At 42.6% G+C, this 18,833-nt stretch overlaps 1 protein-coding gene across 2 annotated transcripts in view; it reads left to right on the top strand.

Moving 5' to 3' along the window:
- The window catches only part of TTYH2 (tweety family member 2), a 68,277-nt gene that overhangs the window by 21,121 nt on the left and 28,323 nt on the right, over positions 1-18,833 (top strand). Inside the window, exons 1-2 of one of the 2 annotated variants that reach the window (XM_075845298.1) lie at positions 13,448-13,525; positions 16,830-17,027. In XM_075845298.1, coding sequence (XP_075701413.1) covers positions 16,981-17,027 — 47 coding nt within the window. In that variant the 5' untranslated portion in view covers positions 13,448-13,525; positions 16,830-16,980. Of the gene's footprint in view, positions 1-13,352; positions 13,526-16,829; positions 17,028-18,833 lie in introns of those variants that run through there. The other variant, XM_075845297.1, reaches the window with a different exon arrangement.

Genomic DNA, 18,833 nt, shown 5'->3' with positions numbered 1-18,833 from the left:
TATACCGTAGTGCCGGTGTAATATCATGTATTATATAATATAGTATATACCGTAGTGTCGGTGTAATATCATGTATTATATAATATAGTATATACCGTAGTGCCGGTGTAATATCATGTATTATATAATATAGTATATACCGTAGTGTCGGTGTAATATCATGTATTATATAATATAGTATATACCGTAGTGTCTGTGTAATATCATGTATTATATAATATAGTATATACCGTAGTGCCGGTGTAATATCATGTGTTATATAATATAGTATATACCGTAGTGTCTGTGTAATATCATGTATTATATAATATAGTATATACCGTAGTGTCTGTGTAATATCATGTGTTATATAATATAGTATATACTGTAGTGTCGGTGTAATATCATGTATTATATAATATAGTATATACCGTAGTGTCGGTGTAATATCATGTATTATATAATATAGTATATACCGTAGTGTCGGTGTAATATCATGTATTATATAATATAGTATATACCGTAGTGCCGGTGTAATATCATGTATTATATAATATAGTATATACCGTAGTGTCGGTGTAATATCATGTGTTATATAATATAGTATATATACTGTAGTGTCGGTGTAATATCATGTATTATATAATATAGTATATACCGTAGTGTCTGTGTAATATCATGTATTATATAATATAGTATATACCGTAGTGTCGGTGTAATATCATGTGTTATATAATATAGTATATACCGTAGTGTCGGTGTAATATCATGTATTATATAATATAGTATATACCGTAGTGCCGGTGTAATATCATGTATTATATAATATAGTATATACCGTAGTGTCGGTGTAATATCATGTATTATATAATATAGTATATACCGTAGTGTCGGTGTAATATCATGTATTATATAATATAGTATATACCGTAGTGCCGGTGTAATATCATGTATTATATAATATAGTATATACCGTAGTGCCGGTGTAATATCATGTATTATATAATATAGTATATACCGTAGTGTCTGTGTAATATCATGTATTATATAATATAGTATATACCGTAGTGTCTGTGTAATATCATGTATTATATAATATAGTATATACCGTAGTGTCGGTGTAATATCATGTATTATATAATATAGTATATACCGTAGTGTCGGTGTAATATCATGTGTTATATAATATAGTATATACCGTAGTGCCGGTGTAATATCATGTATTATATAATATAGTATATACCGTAGTGTCGGTGTAATATCATGTATTATATAATATAGTATATACCGTAGTGCCGGTGTAATATCATGTATTATATAATATAGTATATATACTGTAGTGTCGGTGTAATATCATGTATTATATAATATAGTATATACCGTAGTGTCTGTGTAATATCATGTATTATATAATATAGTATATACCGTAGTGTCGGTGTAATATCATGTGTTATATAATATAGTATATACCGTAGTGCCGGTGTAATATCATGTATTATATAATATAGTATATACCGTAGTGTCTGTGTAATATCATGTGTTATATAATATAGTATATACCGTAGTGTCGGTGTAATATCATGTATTATATAATATAGTATATACCGTAGTGTCGGTGTAATATCATGTATTATATAATATAGTATATACCGTAGTGCCGGTGTAATATCATGTATTATATAATATAGTATATATACTGTAGTGTCGGTGTAATATCATGTATTATATAATATAGTATATACCGTAGTGTCTGTGTAATATCATGTATTATATAATATAGTATATACCGTAGTGCCGGTGTAATATCATGTATTATATAATATAGTATATATACTGTAGTGTCGGTGTAATATCATGTATTATATAATATAGTATATACCGTAGTGTCTGTGTAATATCATGTATTATATAGTATATATACCGTAGTGTCTGTGTAATATCATGTATTATATAATATAGTATATACCGTAGTGCCGGTGTAATATCATGTATTATATAATATAGTATATACCGTAGTGTCGGTGTAATATCATGTGTTATATAATATAGTATATACCGTAGTGTCGGTGTAATATCATGTATTATATAATATAGTATATACCGTAGTGCCGGTGTAATATCATGTATTATATAATATAGTATATACCGTAGTGTCGGTGTAATATCATGTATTATATAATATAGTATATACCGTAGTGCCGGTGTAATATCATGTATTATATAATATAGTATATACCGTAGTGTCTGTGTAATATCATGTATTATATAATATAGTATATACCGTAGTATCGGTGTAATATCATGTGTTATATAATATAGTATATACCGTAGTGTCGGTGTAATATCATGTGTTATATAATATAGTATATACCGTAGTGTCGGTGTAATATCATGTATTATATAATATAGTATATACCGTAGTGTCGGTGTAATATCATGTATTATATAATATAGTATATACCGTAGTGTCGGTGTAATATCATGTGTTATATAATATAGTATATACCGTAGTGTCGGTGTAATATCATGTATTATATAATATAGTATATACCGTAGTGTCTGTGTAATATCATGTGTTATATAATATAGTATATACCGTAGTGTCTGTGTAATATCATGTGTTATATAATATAGTATATACCGTAGTGTCTGTGTAATATCATGTGTTATATAATATAGTATATACCGTAGTGTCTGTGTAATATCATGTATTATATAATATAGTATATACCGTAGTGTCGGTGTAATATCATGTATTATATAATATAGTATATACCGTAGTGTCGGTGTAATATCATGTATTATATAATATAGTATATACCGTAGTGTCGGTGTAATATCATGTATTATATAATATAGTATATACCGTAGTGTCTGTGTAATATCATGTGTTATATAATATAGTATATACCGTAGTGTCTGTGTAATATCATGTGTTATATAATATAGTATATACCGTAGTGTCGGTGTAATATCATGTGTTATATAATATAGTATATACCGTAGTGTCTGTGTAATATCATGTATTATATAATATAGTATATACCGTAGTGCCGGTGTAATATCATGTATTATATAATATAGTATATACCGTAGTGTCTGTGTAATATCATGTATTATATAATATAGTATATACCGTAGTGTCGGTGTAATATCATGTATTATATAATATAGTATATACCGTAGTGTCTGTGTAATATCATGTATTATATAATATAGTATATACCGTAGTGTCTGTGTAATATCATGTATTATATAATATAGTATATACCGTAGTGCCGGTGTAATATCATGTGTTATATAATATAGTATATACCATAGTGTCTGTGTAATATCATGTGTTATATAATATAGTATATACCGTAGTGTCTGTGTAATATCATGTATTATATAATATAGTATATACCGTAGTGTCGGTGTAATATCATGTATTATATAATATAGTATATACCGTAGTGTCGGTGTAATATCATGTATTATATAATATAGTATATACCGTAGTGTCTGTGTAATATCATGTGTTATATAATATAGTATATACCGTAGTGTCGGTGTAATATCATGTATTATATAATATAGTATATACCGTAGTGTCTGTGTAATATCATGTATTATATAATATAGTATATACCGTAGTGTCTGTGTAATATCATGTATTATATAATATAGTATATACCGTAGTGCCGGTGTAATATCATGTGTTATATAATATAGTATATACCGTAGTGTCTGTGTAATATCATGTGTTATATAATATAGTATATACCGTAGTGCCGGTGTAATATCATGTATTATATAATATAGTATATACCGTAGTGTCTGTGTAATATCATGTATTATATAATATAGTATATACCGTAGTGCCGGTGTAATATCATGTATTATATAATATAGTATATACCGTAGTGTCTGTGTAATATCATGTATTATATAATATAGTATATACCGTAGTGTCGGTGTAATATCATGTGTTATATAATATAGTATATACCGTAGTGTCTGTGTAATATCATGTGTTATATAATATAGTATATACCGTAGTGTCTGTTTAATATCATGTATTATATAATATAGTATATACCGTAGTGTCTGTGTAATATCATGTATTATATAATATAGTATATACCGTAGTGTCTGTGTAATATCATGTATTATATAATATAGTATATACCGTAGTGTCGGTGTAATATCATGTATTATATAATATAGTATATACCGTAGTGTCGGTGTAATATCATGTATTATATAATATAGTATATACCGTAGTGCCGGTGTAATATCATGTATTATATAATATAGTATATACCGTAGTGTCGGTGTAATATCATGTGTTATATAATATAGTATATACCGTAGTGTCGGTGTAATATCATGTATTATATAATATAGTATATACCGTAGTGTCGGTGTAATATCATGTATTATATAATATAGTATATACCGTAGTGTCGGTGTAATATCATGTGTTATATAATATAGTATATACCGTAGTGTCTGTGTAATATCATGTATTATATAATATAGTATATACCGTAGTGTCTGTGTAATATCATGTATTATATAATATAGTATATACCGTAGTGCCGGTGTAATATCATGTATTATATAATATAGTATATACCGTAGTGTCTGTGTAATATCATGTATTATATAATATAGTATATACCGTAGTGTCTGTGTAATATCATGTATTATATAATATAGTATATACCGTAGTGTCGGTGTAATATCATGTATTATATAATATAGTATATACCGTAGTGTCGGTGTAATATCATGTATTATATAATATAGTATATACCGTAGTGTCTGTGTAATATCATGTATTATATAATATAGTATATACCGTAGTGTCGGTGTAATATCATGTATTATATAATATAGTATATACCGTAGTGTCGGTGTAATATCATGTGTTATATAATATAGTATATACCGTAGTGTCGGTGTAATATCATGTATTATATAATATAGTATATACCGTAGTGTCTGTGTAATATCATGTATTATATAATATAGTATATACCGTAGTGTCTGTGTAATATCATGTATTATATAATATAGTATATACCGTAGTGTCGGTGTAATATCATGTATTATATAATATAGTATATACCGTAGTGTCGGTGTAATATCATGTGTTATATAATATAGTATATACCGTAGTGCCGGTGTAATATCATGTATTATATAATATAGTATATACCGTAGTGTCTGTGTAATATCATGTATTATATAATATAGTATATACCGTAGTGTCGGTGTAATATCATGTGTTATATAATATAGTATATATACTGTAGTGTCGGTGTAATATCATGTATTATATAATATAGTATATACCGTAGTGTCGGTGTAATATCATAGTGTCAGCACACGGTCGAGAAACACGCTCTTGTCCATAAAAGTTTATAACATAATAGTGTGTAGTGTGTAATATACTGTAGCAAATTATAATGTACAATATTACATAGTGTAAAATAGTGTGTAATATACTGTAATAAATGATGTGTAGTGTATAATGTATAGTGTAGTTTATTATACATTGTCATAAAGTGTGTAATAAACTGTAGCAAATTATGATGTGTAGTATATAACCTAATGTAGTATAATATAGTATAAATAATGTATAGTAGAATATAGTATATAATGTATAGTTTAAAACAATGTAGTGTAATATAGTATAAATAATGTATAGTAGAATAGTATAATGTATAGAATATAATGTATAGTGTAATATAGTATAATGTATAGTATGACATAATATAGTGTGTAAAATACTGTAGTATAATTTAATGTATAGTTAATAACCTAATCTAGTGTGTGATCCACTGTTGTAAAATATAATGTAATATAATATAATGTGTAGTTTATAACATAATGCAGTATAATATGGTATAATGTATAGTGTGTGTGTGTGTGTGTGTGTTTGTGTGTTTGTGTGTTTGTGTGTGTGTGTGTGTGTGTGTGTGTGTGTGTATATATATATATATATGTGTTATAATATTTTATCTCTTTTTTTTTTTCTGGTTTATGTCTTCTTGTAAGTATACGGGATAATCTGAGTTTTCGTGATTCCCCATCCTGCAGCCAGGAGAAGGAGCGCTGGGTGTTGACAGGAAGAGCAGTGTTGGGGTCGGCAGCTTGTTATGTGGAAAAGCAGGCAGGAAATGAAAGGAGAACATACCCGAGGTCAGATCTAGTATTCGATAGAAGTGACAGATGGGGGGATTCTGGGCCTCTAACAATGATATACACTTATTACCGGAGCCTCCTCCCTATATATAGTACAAGCCATTCCCTTATATACGTCTATTATCTGGATCCCGGTTTACGTCATTCTGCTGATGGTGCCGGGAGATTTATTTGTCATTCACATACGAGATTTAGATCAGGAAATTGCTTATAAGACAACTCCACAGGATAAGAAGGCAGCTGTAAAAGTGGAGTTCCCCTCTAACACTGAAGGGAAGTGGTAAATGAAGGTTACATTTAACGGGCTGTATAAGATTAGATAAAAGGTCTTTCCAGAAATGGCGCCACTCAGGCTGCATCTGGTATTGCACTTCATAACCATAAAGTTCAATACGATGAAGTTAACGTTTGAGAAATGGCGTAATGGCGCTGGACTCCTATATCAAGTTGGCTTCCTAGCTTGCTAGAAATCCCTGTCCATATGCCCCGTATGTTCTTTATGGACCTCTTAGAGGTTCCCTTACTAAGACCCCGCTGGACAGGGGTACCGGCTCAGAAGCCTTAACATTAGAGTAGGGGCCATGCAATACTACATGTGTGGCTGCCCGCAGTCTGACTTCAGGAAATGAACTGAACTGAAGGGAATCATGGGAAATGGCTGCAAATAACCATTTATACTTCTCCACCGCACTATTGAGGGTTGTGATCTACTTGTTCTCCCAGTTCCCGAGCTACTGCTGCTCTGTCTGATTGAAATGTTATTTAAAGGGGACCTCTAACCTCTCCTAACATGTCTGTTTTAGTAAATACTTGTATTCCCCATAAAATTACTTTTATTAGAACTTTGTGTTGTGCCGTTCCTCTGTTATCCCTCCTGGAAATGTGTTAATTGCCGACTAGTCGTTATCATTCCGCTTGTCACTAGGGCGTGACCATATGTAGTTTGATAATGTCTGCACCGATTGGACAGTATCGGGGGATGTAGGGACCGTAGGGTAACGCCCAGTTCGCAATTGATCAATACTTTTCCAGGAGTAACAGAGGAACGGCACAAATCAGAGTTCTAAGAAAAGATACTCAAGATTTATTTACTAAAACAGACATGTCAGAATAGCTGAGAGGTCCCTTTTTAAAGGGGGCCTATTATTTCGGAAAGCTTCTGACATGTCCTAGTCACAGGTCAGATGTTTTGATCGATGGCAGTCTGGGTGCTGAGACCCCCACCGATCACTAAAATGAAGGAGCAAAGCGCTTAGCTGAGCGCTGTGCCCCTTCAGCTGTGATTGGCTTAACTCGGCTCTCCACGGATCAGAGTGGAATATGGGCTCATATAGAGTCTGTACATCGCTAACCCTGCCTCTCCGACGATCAGCTGAGCACTTCTGTCCCTTTGTTTCAGCCATGAGTTGGGGGTCTCGGCACCTGGATTCCTACCAATCAAACAGTCTGTCATGTCAGAAACTTTCTGTAACTATAGTCACTGTATTTTTGGAGACAACCCCTGTAAGCCGCACCAGGGCTGGATAGACAATGCACCTTGAAATTGGTGCCGACCCCCAAAGTTTTTGGGTTGTTCTTACAGGTCAGCTGCTAAAAACATGGCTCCTGGAATGGCCTTAAAGAGTAACAATAGTTTCAGAAAACTTTTGATATGTCTTAGAGTTTTGGTCGTTGGAGGTCCAGGTGCTGAGACCCTCGATGACGCTGAAACGTTGGTGCAGGAGCGCTGAGCTGAGCGCCCTGCATCTTCGGCTGTGATCGGTGCTTGTTGTATGAGAGGTGTCTTCAGCCTGACATGGAGCGCCGATCACAGCCGAAGATGCCGGGCATTCAGCTAAGCGCTCCTTCACCTACGTTTCAGTGATATCGAGGGTCTCCGCACCCGGACCCCACCAATCAAAACTTCTGGTGTCTCTGACATATCAAAAGTTTTTTGAAAACTATAGTTACTCTTTAAAGTTCCAGCCAACTATTAGATGACATTTTTTCCAAACCCTCGTTCCTGATGCCGACACCTGAGAGACGTCTGAGAAATGAATAGTCCGGGTTGGGTACTTTTGGACGTTGTTTGGGGGTCATCACCTTCCTCCGTTGTCCTATTTCCTGCCCGTATTTGGATGATCCTTTTTGAATGAAGACCATAAACCTACTTCCAGGTACAGCAGAGTCTGAAGGGGTATTTCAGGGTGTTTTTTTTCTGGATTTCCAATCTTCCAAATGTCCATGTAACCCTGGCAGACTATTCTCTGAAGCTGATTCTCCCACTTCCGAGTTTGGGGACCACTGATAATCTGGTGTCACGAGGGGCCCAAGTGCATATCATTAAAAAAGTTGAAGTTGAGAAAAGTGTCCAAAATGTCCTAGGCATGATGTCCTGGGCATGGGGTTGAGGCCTGGGGCAAACTTTCAAGAGGGTCAGAATTTATAGTTTGAGTCGACACTGAAAACTGCCGTAGTTTCTTCAGCATGTTGCGGGTCTTGAGTGCCTGCCATTATTAGGGCAGGAGACCCTCCTTGTCTTTCTGTTTGAGTTACAGTACTAATTCTGACTAGTCTGTATACAGCAGTGGGGAAAAAGTTAGTGAAGTGCCAATCCCGCTCTATTAGGATGACTGACGATGGCGTTTATAAGGACATTGGGGCTGGTCGTGGAAGGGTCGCTGTGACTGCACCTTTAGGGGAGTTGCTGTGGCTATTCTGTTGTGAGGGGGGTTGCTGTGGCTGGCCCTTGAGGGGGAGGGGGGTTGCTGTGGCTGGCCCTTGAGGGGGAGGGGGGTTGCTGTGGCTGGCCCTTGAGGGGGAGGGGGGTTGCTGTGGCTGGCCCTTGAGGGGGAGGGGGGTTGCTGTGGCTGGCCCTTGAGGGGGAGGGGGGTTGCTGTGGCCGGCCCTTGAGGGGGAGGGGGGTTGCTGTGGCCGGCCCTTGAGGGGGAGGGGGGTTGCTGTGGCCGGCCCTTGAGGGGGAGGGGGGTTGCTGTGGCCGGCCCTTGAGGGGGAGGGGGGTTGCTGTGGCCGGCCCTTGAGGGGGAGGGGGGTTGCTGTGGCTGGCCCTTGAGGGGGAGGGGCGTTGCTGTGGCTGGCCCTTGAGGGGGAGGGGCGTTGCTGTGGCTGGCCCTTGAGGGGGAGGGGCGTTGCTGTGGCTGGCCCTTGAGGTGGAGGGGGGTTGCTGTGGCTGGCCCTTGAGGGGGAGGGTTGTTGCTGTGGCTGGCCCTTGAGGGGGAGGGGGCTTTCAGCGGCTGGCCCATTGTGTGTTGCTTGTCTCTGTCAGGGTGTTTTTACAATGATTGGCGGCCATGTCCTGATACCACATATGCTGTTTACTATGCCTGTTCCCCTAATGTAGCCAGTAGGTGATAAACACCACAAAAGGTCATGACACATTAGTAGCACATGGGGGTTTTGCCATGATTGGCGATCAATTAAGTTTATTAAAGAAACCGTTTCTGGAGCTGCTATCATAGTAGACCCCATCACTGCCCTGGCGGCTCCTGTACGTTGCAGGCGGTGTCTCCCTTCGCCATCTAATATGACAGCAGCCCAGTGTTTACACCACCCGGCGACACATGGTTTGTGTTGTATAAAGTGCTGCCTTAGAGGCTTCTTTTATCGACCATTATTATAGATTCATGACATGAGACAGATGGCGCAGGACGCGTTTCACCACACGCACATGGCTACGTCTGGATCAGTCAATGACCAAACCACCAATGTAATATGGAGACGGCGCCTCTATCCTCACATGTTCTTCCTTATAACGAGGAAATGGCTTTATATGTACAGGGGACGGGAGCCGGGATCGGTCAGTAACATTAAGTCTCGTGTTTTCCTATCACCTTTCATGATATGGGGGATGGTGGCCGCTGGAAACCCCTGGGGATTAATTGTTATTACTGAGGGAAGCTGCAGGCACCTCCAGGCTTCTCCTACTGCAGCGACTAATGAAGTGGGGTCTATGGGGCATCGTAGTGGAGAATCCCTTTAAATGTTGAATCTTACAATGGCTGCGGGATGAGACATTTCTTCATTTAGAAAGACTCTTTTACATTGTGCCGGCAGCTCCGAGCTGTCATAACGCGGACATTTCCACAGAGAAACTGCAATCCGTTAATCACTGGTCAAGTAACCAGTGATCGTCGCGATCAAAGTGTACAATCCCTCTTCATTCTCTCATCCTCTCTCATTATCTTGCTCCTGCCAACTTTATCTCGCTCCTTCACCCTCTTTCTCGCCATCTTACTCTTACGTACTCGCTCTTTCTCTCGTTTGACCTATCGCGCGCTCTTTCACTCTCCTCCCCTGGCGCGTCTCCTCGCGCCCTTTTCCCCTGGCGCGTCTCCTCGCGCCCTATTCCCCTGGCGCGTCTCCTCGCGCCCTATTCCCCTGGCGCGTCTCCTCGCGCCCTATTCCCCTGGCGCGTCTCCTCGCGCCCTTATCCTCTGGCGCGTCTCCTCGCGCCCTATTCCCCTGGCGCGTCTCCTCGCGCCCTATTCCCCTGGCGCGTCTCCTCGCGCCCTATTCCCCTGGCGCGTCTCCTCGCGCCCTATTCCCCTGGCGCGTCTACTCGCGCCCTTATCCCCTGGCGCGTCTCCTCGCGCCCTTATCCCCTGGCGCGTCTCCTCGCGCCCTTATCCCCTGGCGCGTCTCCTCGCGCCCTTATCCCCTGGCGCGTCTCCTCGCGCCCCCTTATCCCCTGGCGCGTCTCCTCGCGCCCCCTTATCCCCTGGCGCGTCTCCTTGCGCCCCCTTATCCTCTGGCGCGTCTCCTCGCGCCCCCTTATCCTCTGGCACGTCTCCTCGCGCCCCCTTATCCTCTGGCGCGTCTCCTCGCGCCCCCTTATCCTCTGGCGCGTCTCCTCGCGCCCCCCTTATCCTCTGGCGCGTCTCCTCGCGCCCCCTTATCCTCTGGCGCGTCTCCTCGCGCCCCCTTATCCTCTGGCGCGTCTCCTCGCGCCCCCTTATCCTCTGGCGCGTCTCCTCGCGCCCCCTTATCCTTTGGCGCGTCTCCTCGCGCCCCCTTATCCTCTGGCGCGTCTCCTCGCGCCCTCTTGCGCACCTGTCCTCTGGCGCGTCATTTTGCACGCCCCCGTCCTTTGGCGCGTCATTTTGCACGCCCCCGTCCTTTGGCGCGTCATTTCGCACGCCCTGTCATCTCTCGCGCGCCGTCTCTGTAAATGCACGTTGGGTTTTGTTTCATTTATAGTGAGCTCTTTATAACATCTTGTATCCACTTCTCTATTTCTAATGTTTCTGTAATGTTAAATTGTTTGTTTTCTCTCAGCCTTGTGACATGTTTGTGGTGCTGCCCTCGCAGTTTTCCAGGACGTTGTCTCTTTAATTGCCGATCTATCCCATGTCTCCTTACTGTAGACTCTTCTTACTAGGAAGGTCAGGGGGCTGCACGCTGAGGGCCGGGGCGTTTGATGTGCCCATTATCTGCTCCTCCATTTCTTTTCATCTCTGGGGGGGTTCCTGATTGAAATGAGAAACAATCTGGATCTTCTATTAGAAGCAGAATAGAGGAAGCGATGAGAGGCAGGAAGCAGGAGGAGGGTGGAAATTCTTCCAAAACATAAAGGTCTATATGTAGCCCCCCCCCCCCCCCCCATACCCAACGTCTTCCTCCTGATTCCCACAGACATCACAAGGTTTGGATATTTTATGTCACGAGGGGGGTTGGAGTGAGGTCACAGGACCAATTCCTTACACAGAAATCCCAGAGCACAAGAGATGAGCAATATGGGATGTGGTTAATTGCAGGCAACGTACGAGCTGGACAAAAAGCCCCATAATCCTTTGCCATCGGTGCAGCGTTTTTACCATGAGTGTAGATTTCTGCCTAAATCGCACCCCTGCGCACCCGTTTTCCAGACCCGGCTAGTGCAAGGATGTGATTTGGCTTTTCTAATGTCCTTTTTGTTACAGATCTTTACCATTTTCAAGATCTCTGCTTGCTGTTACTCAGTGGAAACATTCCTGGCTTAATACCCATACAGACCTAAGGCTCGGTTCACAATGAAATGATGGTTTCTCTTTTTTAGATTTAATGTACATCTGCATTTGGCTCTTTTGCCGTGTTCCGTCAAAGATCGGGCCTGCAGCGCTATTCTTGTTATTAGCTTTATGGCTCCCATTATTATTTTTTTAATTGCTCAAATGCATCTGAAATGAAAAATTAAGCAACTTTGCATATGGTCTTAATTTAAAAATTCCTATAGTTTTGTGTCTACAGCTGCAATGGATACCTATGTGTTTCCATGGTAACAGACTACAAACAAACCCTGTTTTGTCTGATACTGCAGTCATACTCCTTTCGACCTGTCCCCCTACCTATTTCCTAACATACAGGGGTTAATGACTGCAGGATCAGACTACACAGGGTTAGTTTGTAGTCTGTTACCATGGAGACAAACAGTTCTGCATAGAAGCTGTGCGCACAAAACGGTTGATTATTTTATGATTATTTTTAATCAAGGCTATTTGCAAAGTTTATTTATTTAAGATGCTATGAGCAACTAAGAATGTTTGTAAAGGTAAATATTACCTGGTTTACACTAAAAATTGTAAAAACGTTATTTTAATATCATCCCTTAAGATATGATCCCTTAAAGTTACAGGCCCAAAGCCTAAGGCTGCACTACTGAAAGATTCTGATATGACCAATTCTGATTTCTCTACGGTGCAGTGTTGTCATGGTGATTTGGATCCACACAAGGTCTCCATCAATATCCATATCTACATCCTGCCTGGCTTGAATAGCGCCGGTTGTGTGTATATGTGGGGACAATGATGTATTTGGTTATATAGAACCCCAGAAGTTCTCTATAATAATACTGTATCTGACAGAAGTCAGAACTGGACATGTTTTCAGACGCTCTCAGTAGTGCAGACTCAGGCTTTGGGCCTGGAACTTCAAGCGATCATATTTCCGCCTAGGAATAAGATATTACAAAACGGTTTTCACATTTTTATTGTGCATTAAATGGCCTTTCTTTCTGATAGAAGTTATATATTCTGACTTGTTCATTTTGGAACAATAAAAAAATTTGCTACAAGTGGATTGACTTTCTTATTGTAAACAACACCGCTGAATTTTCGGACAGGGGTACAGCCAGGGAACCAAGGGTGGCGTTGAGATCATCCCCAAATGGATAAATTTGTGTTTCTCTTTTTGTTTCCCCGCAGTCACTGCTGTTTTGGGCGCTGGTCATCGCCGTCTGTGCTTTCCTCAATCTGCTATTTGTCACCATCTATCTCATCTGCTTCTGCTGCTGCAAGAAGGAAGAAGACACCGAAACCAAGAAAACTGGTACCTGTTGCGTCACATGGACCGCCACTGTGTCAGGCCTCCTGTGCTGGTGAGATTTATGTCGTATGATGCCGCCCTACCACACCCTGCCCTGCAAAATGGGGTCCGTGCGCCAATGTGGGATGAATGGGAAAAGAAACACTGATGCTAATAGATATGTAGAATCCCACTAATGGGTAAACCCAATACAAATGGTGGGTGACATCTTCTGTGGTGGCAGCCTTATTAGTTGTCACCCAGCTTTGCAGCCAGCGTGTGGGGCACCTATGCATCATGGTATTAATGGGGCATATTGTTGCAGTAGAGCGCCCCCTTTGATTAAATCTAGTAGAAGCGATATTGTCTCATACATCACATATTTGCACACATTAGTAAGACCAGGTACAGTCATGGATGTATAATGTCACTCATATTGTGCTCTGCCCACGGATGCCGTGACTTCAATCTCTTCCTCTGCACAGCAGGAGTTCTGGCCCGAGCCCTCGAATCTCTTTGATTAGATTTTGCTCTCTCCTAGAGCTTAGCATAAGGATTGTGTGTATAATCCCGGAGCAGCCCGTGAAGCGCTGATCTGCACGTCAGGATCAGGGGGTGTACAGGGTAAGTGACAGGGCAGCGACAGTCACCTCATAATTCCCCCTTACGCTGCGGCAGGAGTTTATCCCGGCTGTCGGTGCTAGGACCGCAGACGTAGACTTGCCAGGAGGGGGTTAATTGAGTTAAAGCATAATATGGCCAGGAAGAATCACATATTTTTTTGTAGCATTCACTACATTGTACACTGAGGGGAAGGGAAGGATGTGAATATGGACATACCTTCGTATGTCCGTATAGCAACTTATATGGACGCAGCTATGTAGACCAGCTGTGCTTTTCCCCCTTTATAGCAAGTCCGGCGTACAACACGTTTCTTCAGTCTATATAGGCAAAAAGTTGAGTCGCTTTATAAATACTTTGTATTACCTTTTGAGTTAAAACCCATGTTATAGCTTAGAGCTATATTGTCATTTGGAAACAGTCAGCAAGCTTGTTGTCAGACACCCCCCTAACAGTTTAGCTGAACTACTATAACTCAGGGGGTCAGTTAGTTCTTCTTCATCAGATCACTGTACAGCAACTGATGTAAAGATAACTCATTCCAGAATGCAAATCACTAGATGAAACTCCCTACATACACTGAACAAGCAAGGAATGCTGGGAGATTCCTACCATGAAGCCTGTAGATTTGTCTATGCATCTCTTGAGTGTTATACAGGCTGTAACTCAGGATAAGTAATGTATGTACACAGTGACTCCACCAGCAGAATCGTGAGTACAGCTCTGGAGTATAATACAGGATATAACTCAGGATCAGTACAGAAGAAGTAATGTAATGTGTGTACACAGTGACTACCAGCAGAATAGTGAGTGCAGCTCTGGAGTATAATACAGGATGTAACTCGGGATCCATATATGATAAGTAATGTCATGTTACAGGGCCGGCATCGGCACCCGGCGAACCCGGGTAAGTGCCGGAGCCTACTACCCTTGGGAGGAGCCCACTCGGCTGCCGGGTTCTGACACTGCCGTCGTCACGCCATCACTGTCCTTATATAGACAGTGATGTCAGGAGGAGTCCCAGTCAGAGCGCTAGCAGCTCTGCTCCAGGACTGTCTCTGGGGAAGCCTCTGACATCACTGTCCATAACAGTGATGTCAGGAGGAGAGGAGGAGTCCCAGGAAGAGTGCTAGTAGCTCACTGCCCGGGATTTTGGCTCTGGGGTTGCCCCTGACATCACTAGCCGTATATGGACAGTGATGTCAGGGGCTTCCCCAGAGCCGCAGTACAGGAGCAGTCTCTTTACTAGCGCTCTGTCTGGGACTTCAGCTCTGCTAATGACATCACTATCCACATGTGGACAGTGTTGTCAGGAGCAGAGCAGTGTCCTAGGCAGAGTGCTAGTAGCGCTCTGCCCGGGATTCTGGCTGTGGGGTTGCCCCTGACAACACTGTCCATATATGGATAGTGACGTCAGTAGCTTCTCCTGAAGCGGAATCCCCAGCCAGAGCAATCGGCAATACACTGGTTGGGAATTCCACTCCTAGAGGGAACCCCAAAGGCGCTATCTACAAGGAGGGTGGCTGTGTGGCACTACCAGGGAGGAGGGTGGCTGTGTGGCACTACCAGGGAGGAGGGTGGCTGTGTGGCGCTACCAGGGAGGAGGGTGGCTGTGTGGCGCTACCAGGGAGGAGGGTGGCTGTGTGGCGCTACCAGGGAGGAGGGTGGCTGTGTGGCGCTACCAGGGAGGAGGGTGGCTGTGTGGCGCTACCAGGGAGGAGGGTGGCTGTGTGGCGCTACCAGGGAGGAGGGTGGCTGTGTGGCGCTACCAGGGAGGAGGGTGGCTGTGTGGCGCTACCAGGGAGGAGGGTGGCTGTGTGGCGCTACCAGGGAGGAGGGTGGCTGTGTGGCGCTACCAGGGAGGAGGGGCCTGTGTGGCGCTACCAGGGAGGAGGGGCCTGTGTGGCACTACCAGGGAGGAGGGGCCTGTGTTGCGCTACCAGGGAGGAGGGGGCTGTGTGGCGCTCGCTGGGAGGAGGGGGGTCTGTGTGGCGCTCGCTGGGAGGAGGGGGGTCTGTGTGGCGCTCGCTGGGAGGAGGGGGGTCTGTGTGGCGCTCGCTGGGAGGAGGGGGGGTCTGTGTGGCGCTCGCTGGGAGGAGGGGGGCTGCGTGGCGCTCGCTGGGAGGAGGGGGGCTGCGTGGCGCTCGCTGGGAAGACGGGGGGTCTGCGTGGCGCTCGCTGGGAAGAGGGGGGTCTGCGTGGCGCTCGCTGGGAAGAGGGGGGTCTGCGTGGCGCTCGCTGGGAAGAGGGGGGGGTCTGCGTGGCGCTCGCTGGGAAGAGGGGGGGGTCTGCGTGGCGCTCGCTGGGAAGAGGGGGGCTGCGTGGCGCTACCTGGGAGGAGGGGGCTGCGTGGCGCTACCTGTGAGGAGTGGGCCTGTGGGGCACTATCTACAGAGGGCACTAAATTTATGGGGGTACAAACAGGGCCTAACGTCTATATGGGGGCACAAAGTGACATTTTACTGGCGCCATGAGTTCCCCCGCAAAGGGCCCTACTAAGTCTGTGTCACCCAAAGGCCCACATAAACCTCGAGCCGGCTCTGGTCCTGTATGTACGCAATGACTCCACCAGCAGAATAGTGAGATCAGCGCTGGGGAATGATACAGGATGTAACTAAGGATCAGTACAAGATCAGTATAGTAATGGATTAGAAAGTGACTCCGCTTTTTATGTACTAGTTTGGTATGGAAATTTATAATGGTTGACTTGTCCCTGGGGGTCCAACATGCCTTTAACTTTCATGCTTCCCTCCCAGGCAGCCGAGAGGCCGAGCTCTGCACAAAAACAGGGGATTGAAGGACTTTTAGGTGAAATCTGAGACTGACCCCAAGAACCCTACTGAGTAGCTGAGAGGGAGGACCCTCTGGGTGACCCAGTGACAGGAAAAGCAGCCCCATGAGAGTAATATGGTTCTACTACACACTGAAGATAGTAGTGGCTTGAAGGACACAAGGTTGGACTTGCAAGACAATTGTGCAGTAAAACTGTGTGTGGTCTTAGGACTTCATTTATGGTTTTAGTAACACTTTTTAAACTGTTACTTAATCATTTTCTGGCAAATTCTCGGACTCCAGGCCCCCCGCAGCTTCACTCCATGTGTAGGAAATACTGAAGTAAACTGTAGTTCCTGTTGTGCACATCATTTTGTTTCCCACAGCAGGATTCAGCCAAGCAAAGTATCAATGTACAAGCACGCTGTTTTTTTGCTGTGAACGGTTTATTATATATTTTGCGGGGTCAAGTGACAACACATTTTTTTTCTTCCTTCAGCTTTACAGGCACCTCGCAACACTGTACTTCCCGGGAGCTGGCTCTTCCTTCTCCTTAATCCTCCATACACCATAACCCTGTCCTTGTCATATGCAGCCCTGTCCTCGCTGACATAATCACGAGTGGATAGGTCACTGCCTCCTACAAGATCAACACATTATTGTTATGAAGTACCCTTCTACTTACGCTGTCTAGCTGTGATATCACCCTTGTCTCCATCCTGCGCCTCATGTCATGAGATTTATTCTCCCTAACTTAATCACATAAGGGGACAGGTCACTGCCTCCCACAAGATCAACACACTCCTCCCCTGCTGCTGTCATTATTTTCATGATCTGGTGATTGGCTGCAGACTCTCCCAGCCTTCTACAAAATCTATCTTTCTTTTGTGATTGTCCCCGTGATCTTATTGACTTAAAGGTATTGTCCCATCTCCACTAAATGTGGACCCGCTTGCAATCAGCTGTTAGTTATCGCCTGGGGAAGATTCAGATGACCACTGCAGGAGAAATGTGGTATTACACGGCACCCATTCAAATGAGTCCTCTTTGTAGTGGCTCTCTGTTCTTGTTAATGGAGGGGAGTGTGAGGGTGGGGTTGTCCATTTTTTTCCCCCTATGCCTCTTTAGTGCTACAGACATATGAGTGCATATGTTCAAACTAAGGCTGGGTTCACACGACCTATTTTCAGACGTAATGGAGGCATTTTACGCCTCGAATTACGTCTGAAAAAAACGCCTCCAATACGTCGGCAAACATCTGCCCATTACTTTCAATGGGTGTTACGATGTTCTGTGCCGACGACCTGTCATTTTACGCGTCGCTGTCAAAAGACGGCTCGTAAAATTACAGCCTCATCAAAAGAAGTGCAGGACACTTCTTGGGACGTTTTTGGAGCCGTTTTCTCATAGACTCCAATGAAAACAGCTCCAAAAACGGCCGTAAAAGACGCAGCGAAAAACACGAGTTGCTCAAAAAACGTCTGAAAATCGGGCTGTTTTCCCTTGAAAACAGCTCCGTATTTTGAGACGTTTTTGACTCTGCGTGTGAACATACCCTAAGGCCTGCATGGGCCCCCAACCCATCCTAAATGGCTGCGCCTATTACCTCTTGGTTACTCTGGTGCCCTATTAGGGTGGGCTTTAAATGATCACAACTCAACTTTATTGGTCGACCCTGCAACTACAGGGTGTCTTTCTGTCCATTGTATCATTTTTCTGTCTAAATCCCCTTGAGCTTTTGACTGGAAAACATTCTGAGATCAAGCGTTATATGACTGTTACTGGGGAGAGGAACCAAATAATTTGTTTTGCCCACTGCATTATATGGGCTAAGTTAGTGGGGTGTGTGAGACAGTTTCCATGACAACCATCAGGATTTTGAATAGCTCTGGAGTATAATACAGGATGTAACTCCGGATAAGTAATGTATGTACACAGGGACTCCACCAGCAGAATAGTGAGTGTAGCTCTGGAGTATAATACAGGAT

This window comes from Rhinoderma darwinii, chromosome 13 (genome assembly GCF_050947455.1).
Source record: "Rhinoderma darwinii isolate aRhiDar2 chromosome 13, aRhiDar2.hap1, whole genome shotgun sequence".
Classification (NCBI taxonomy): Eukaryota; Metazoa; Chordata; class Amphibia; order Anura; family Rhinodermatidae; genus Rhinoderma; species Rhinoderma darwinii.
This window is presented reverse-complemented; position numbering and strand designations above follow the sequence as displayed.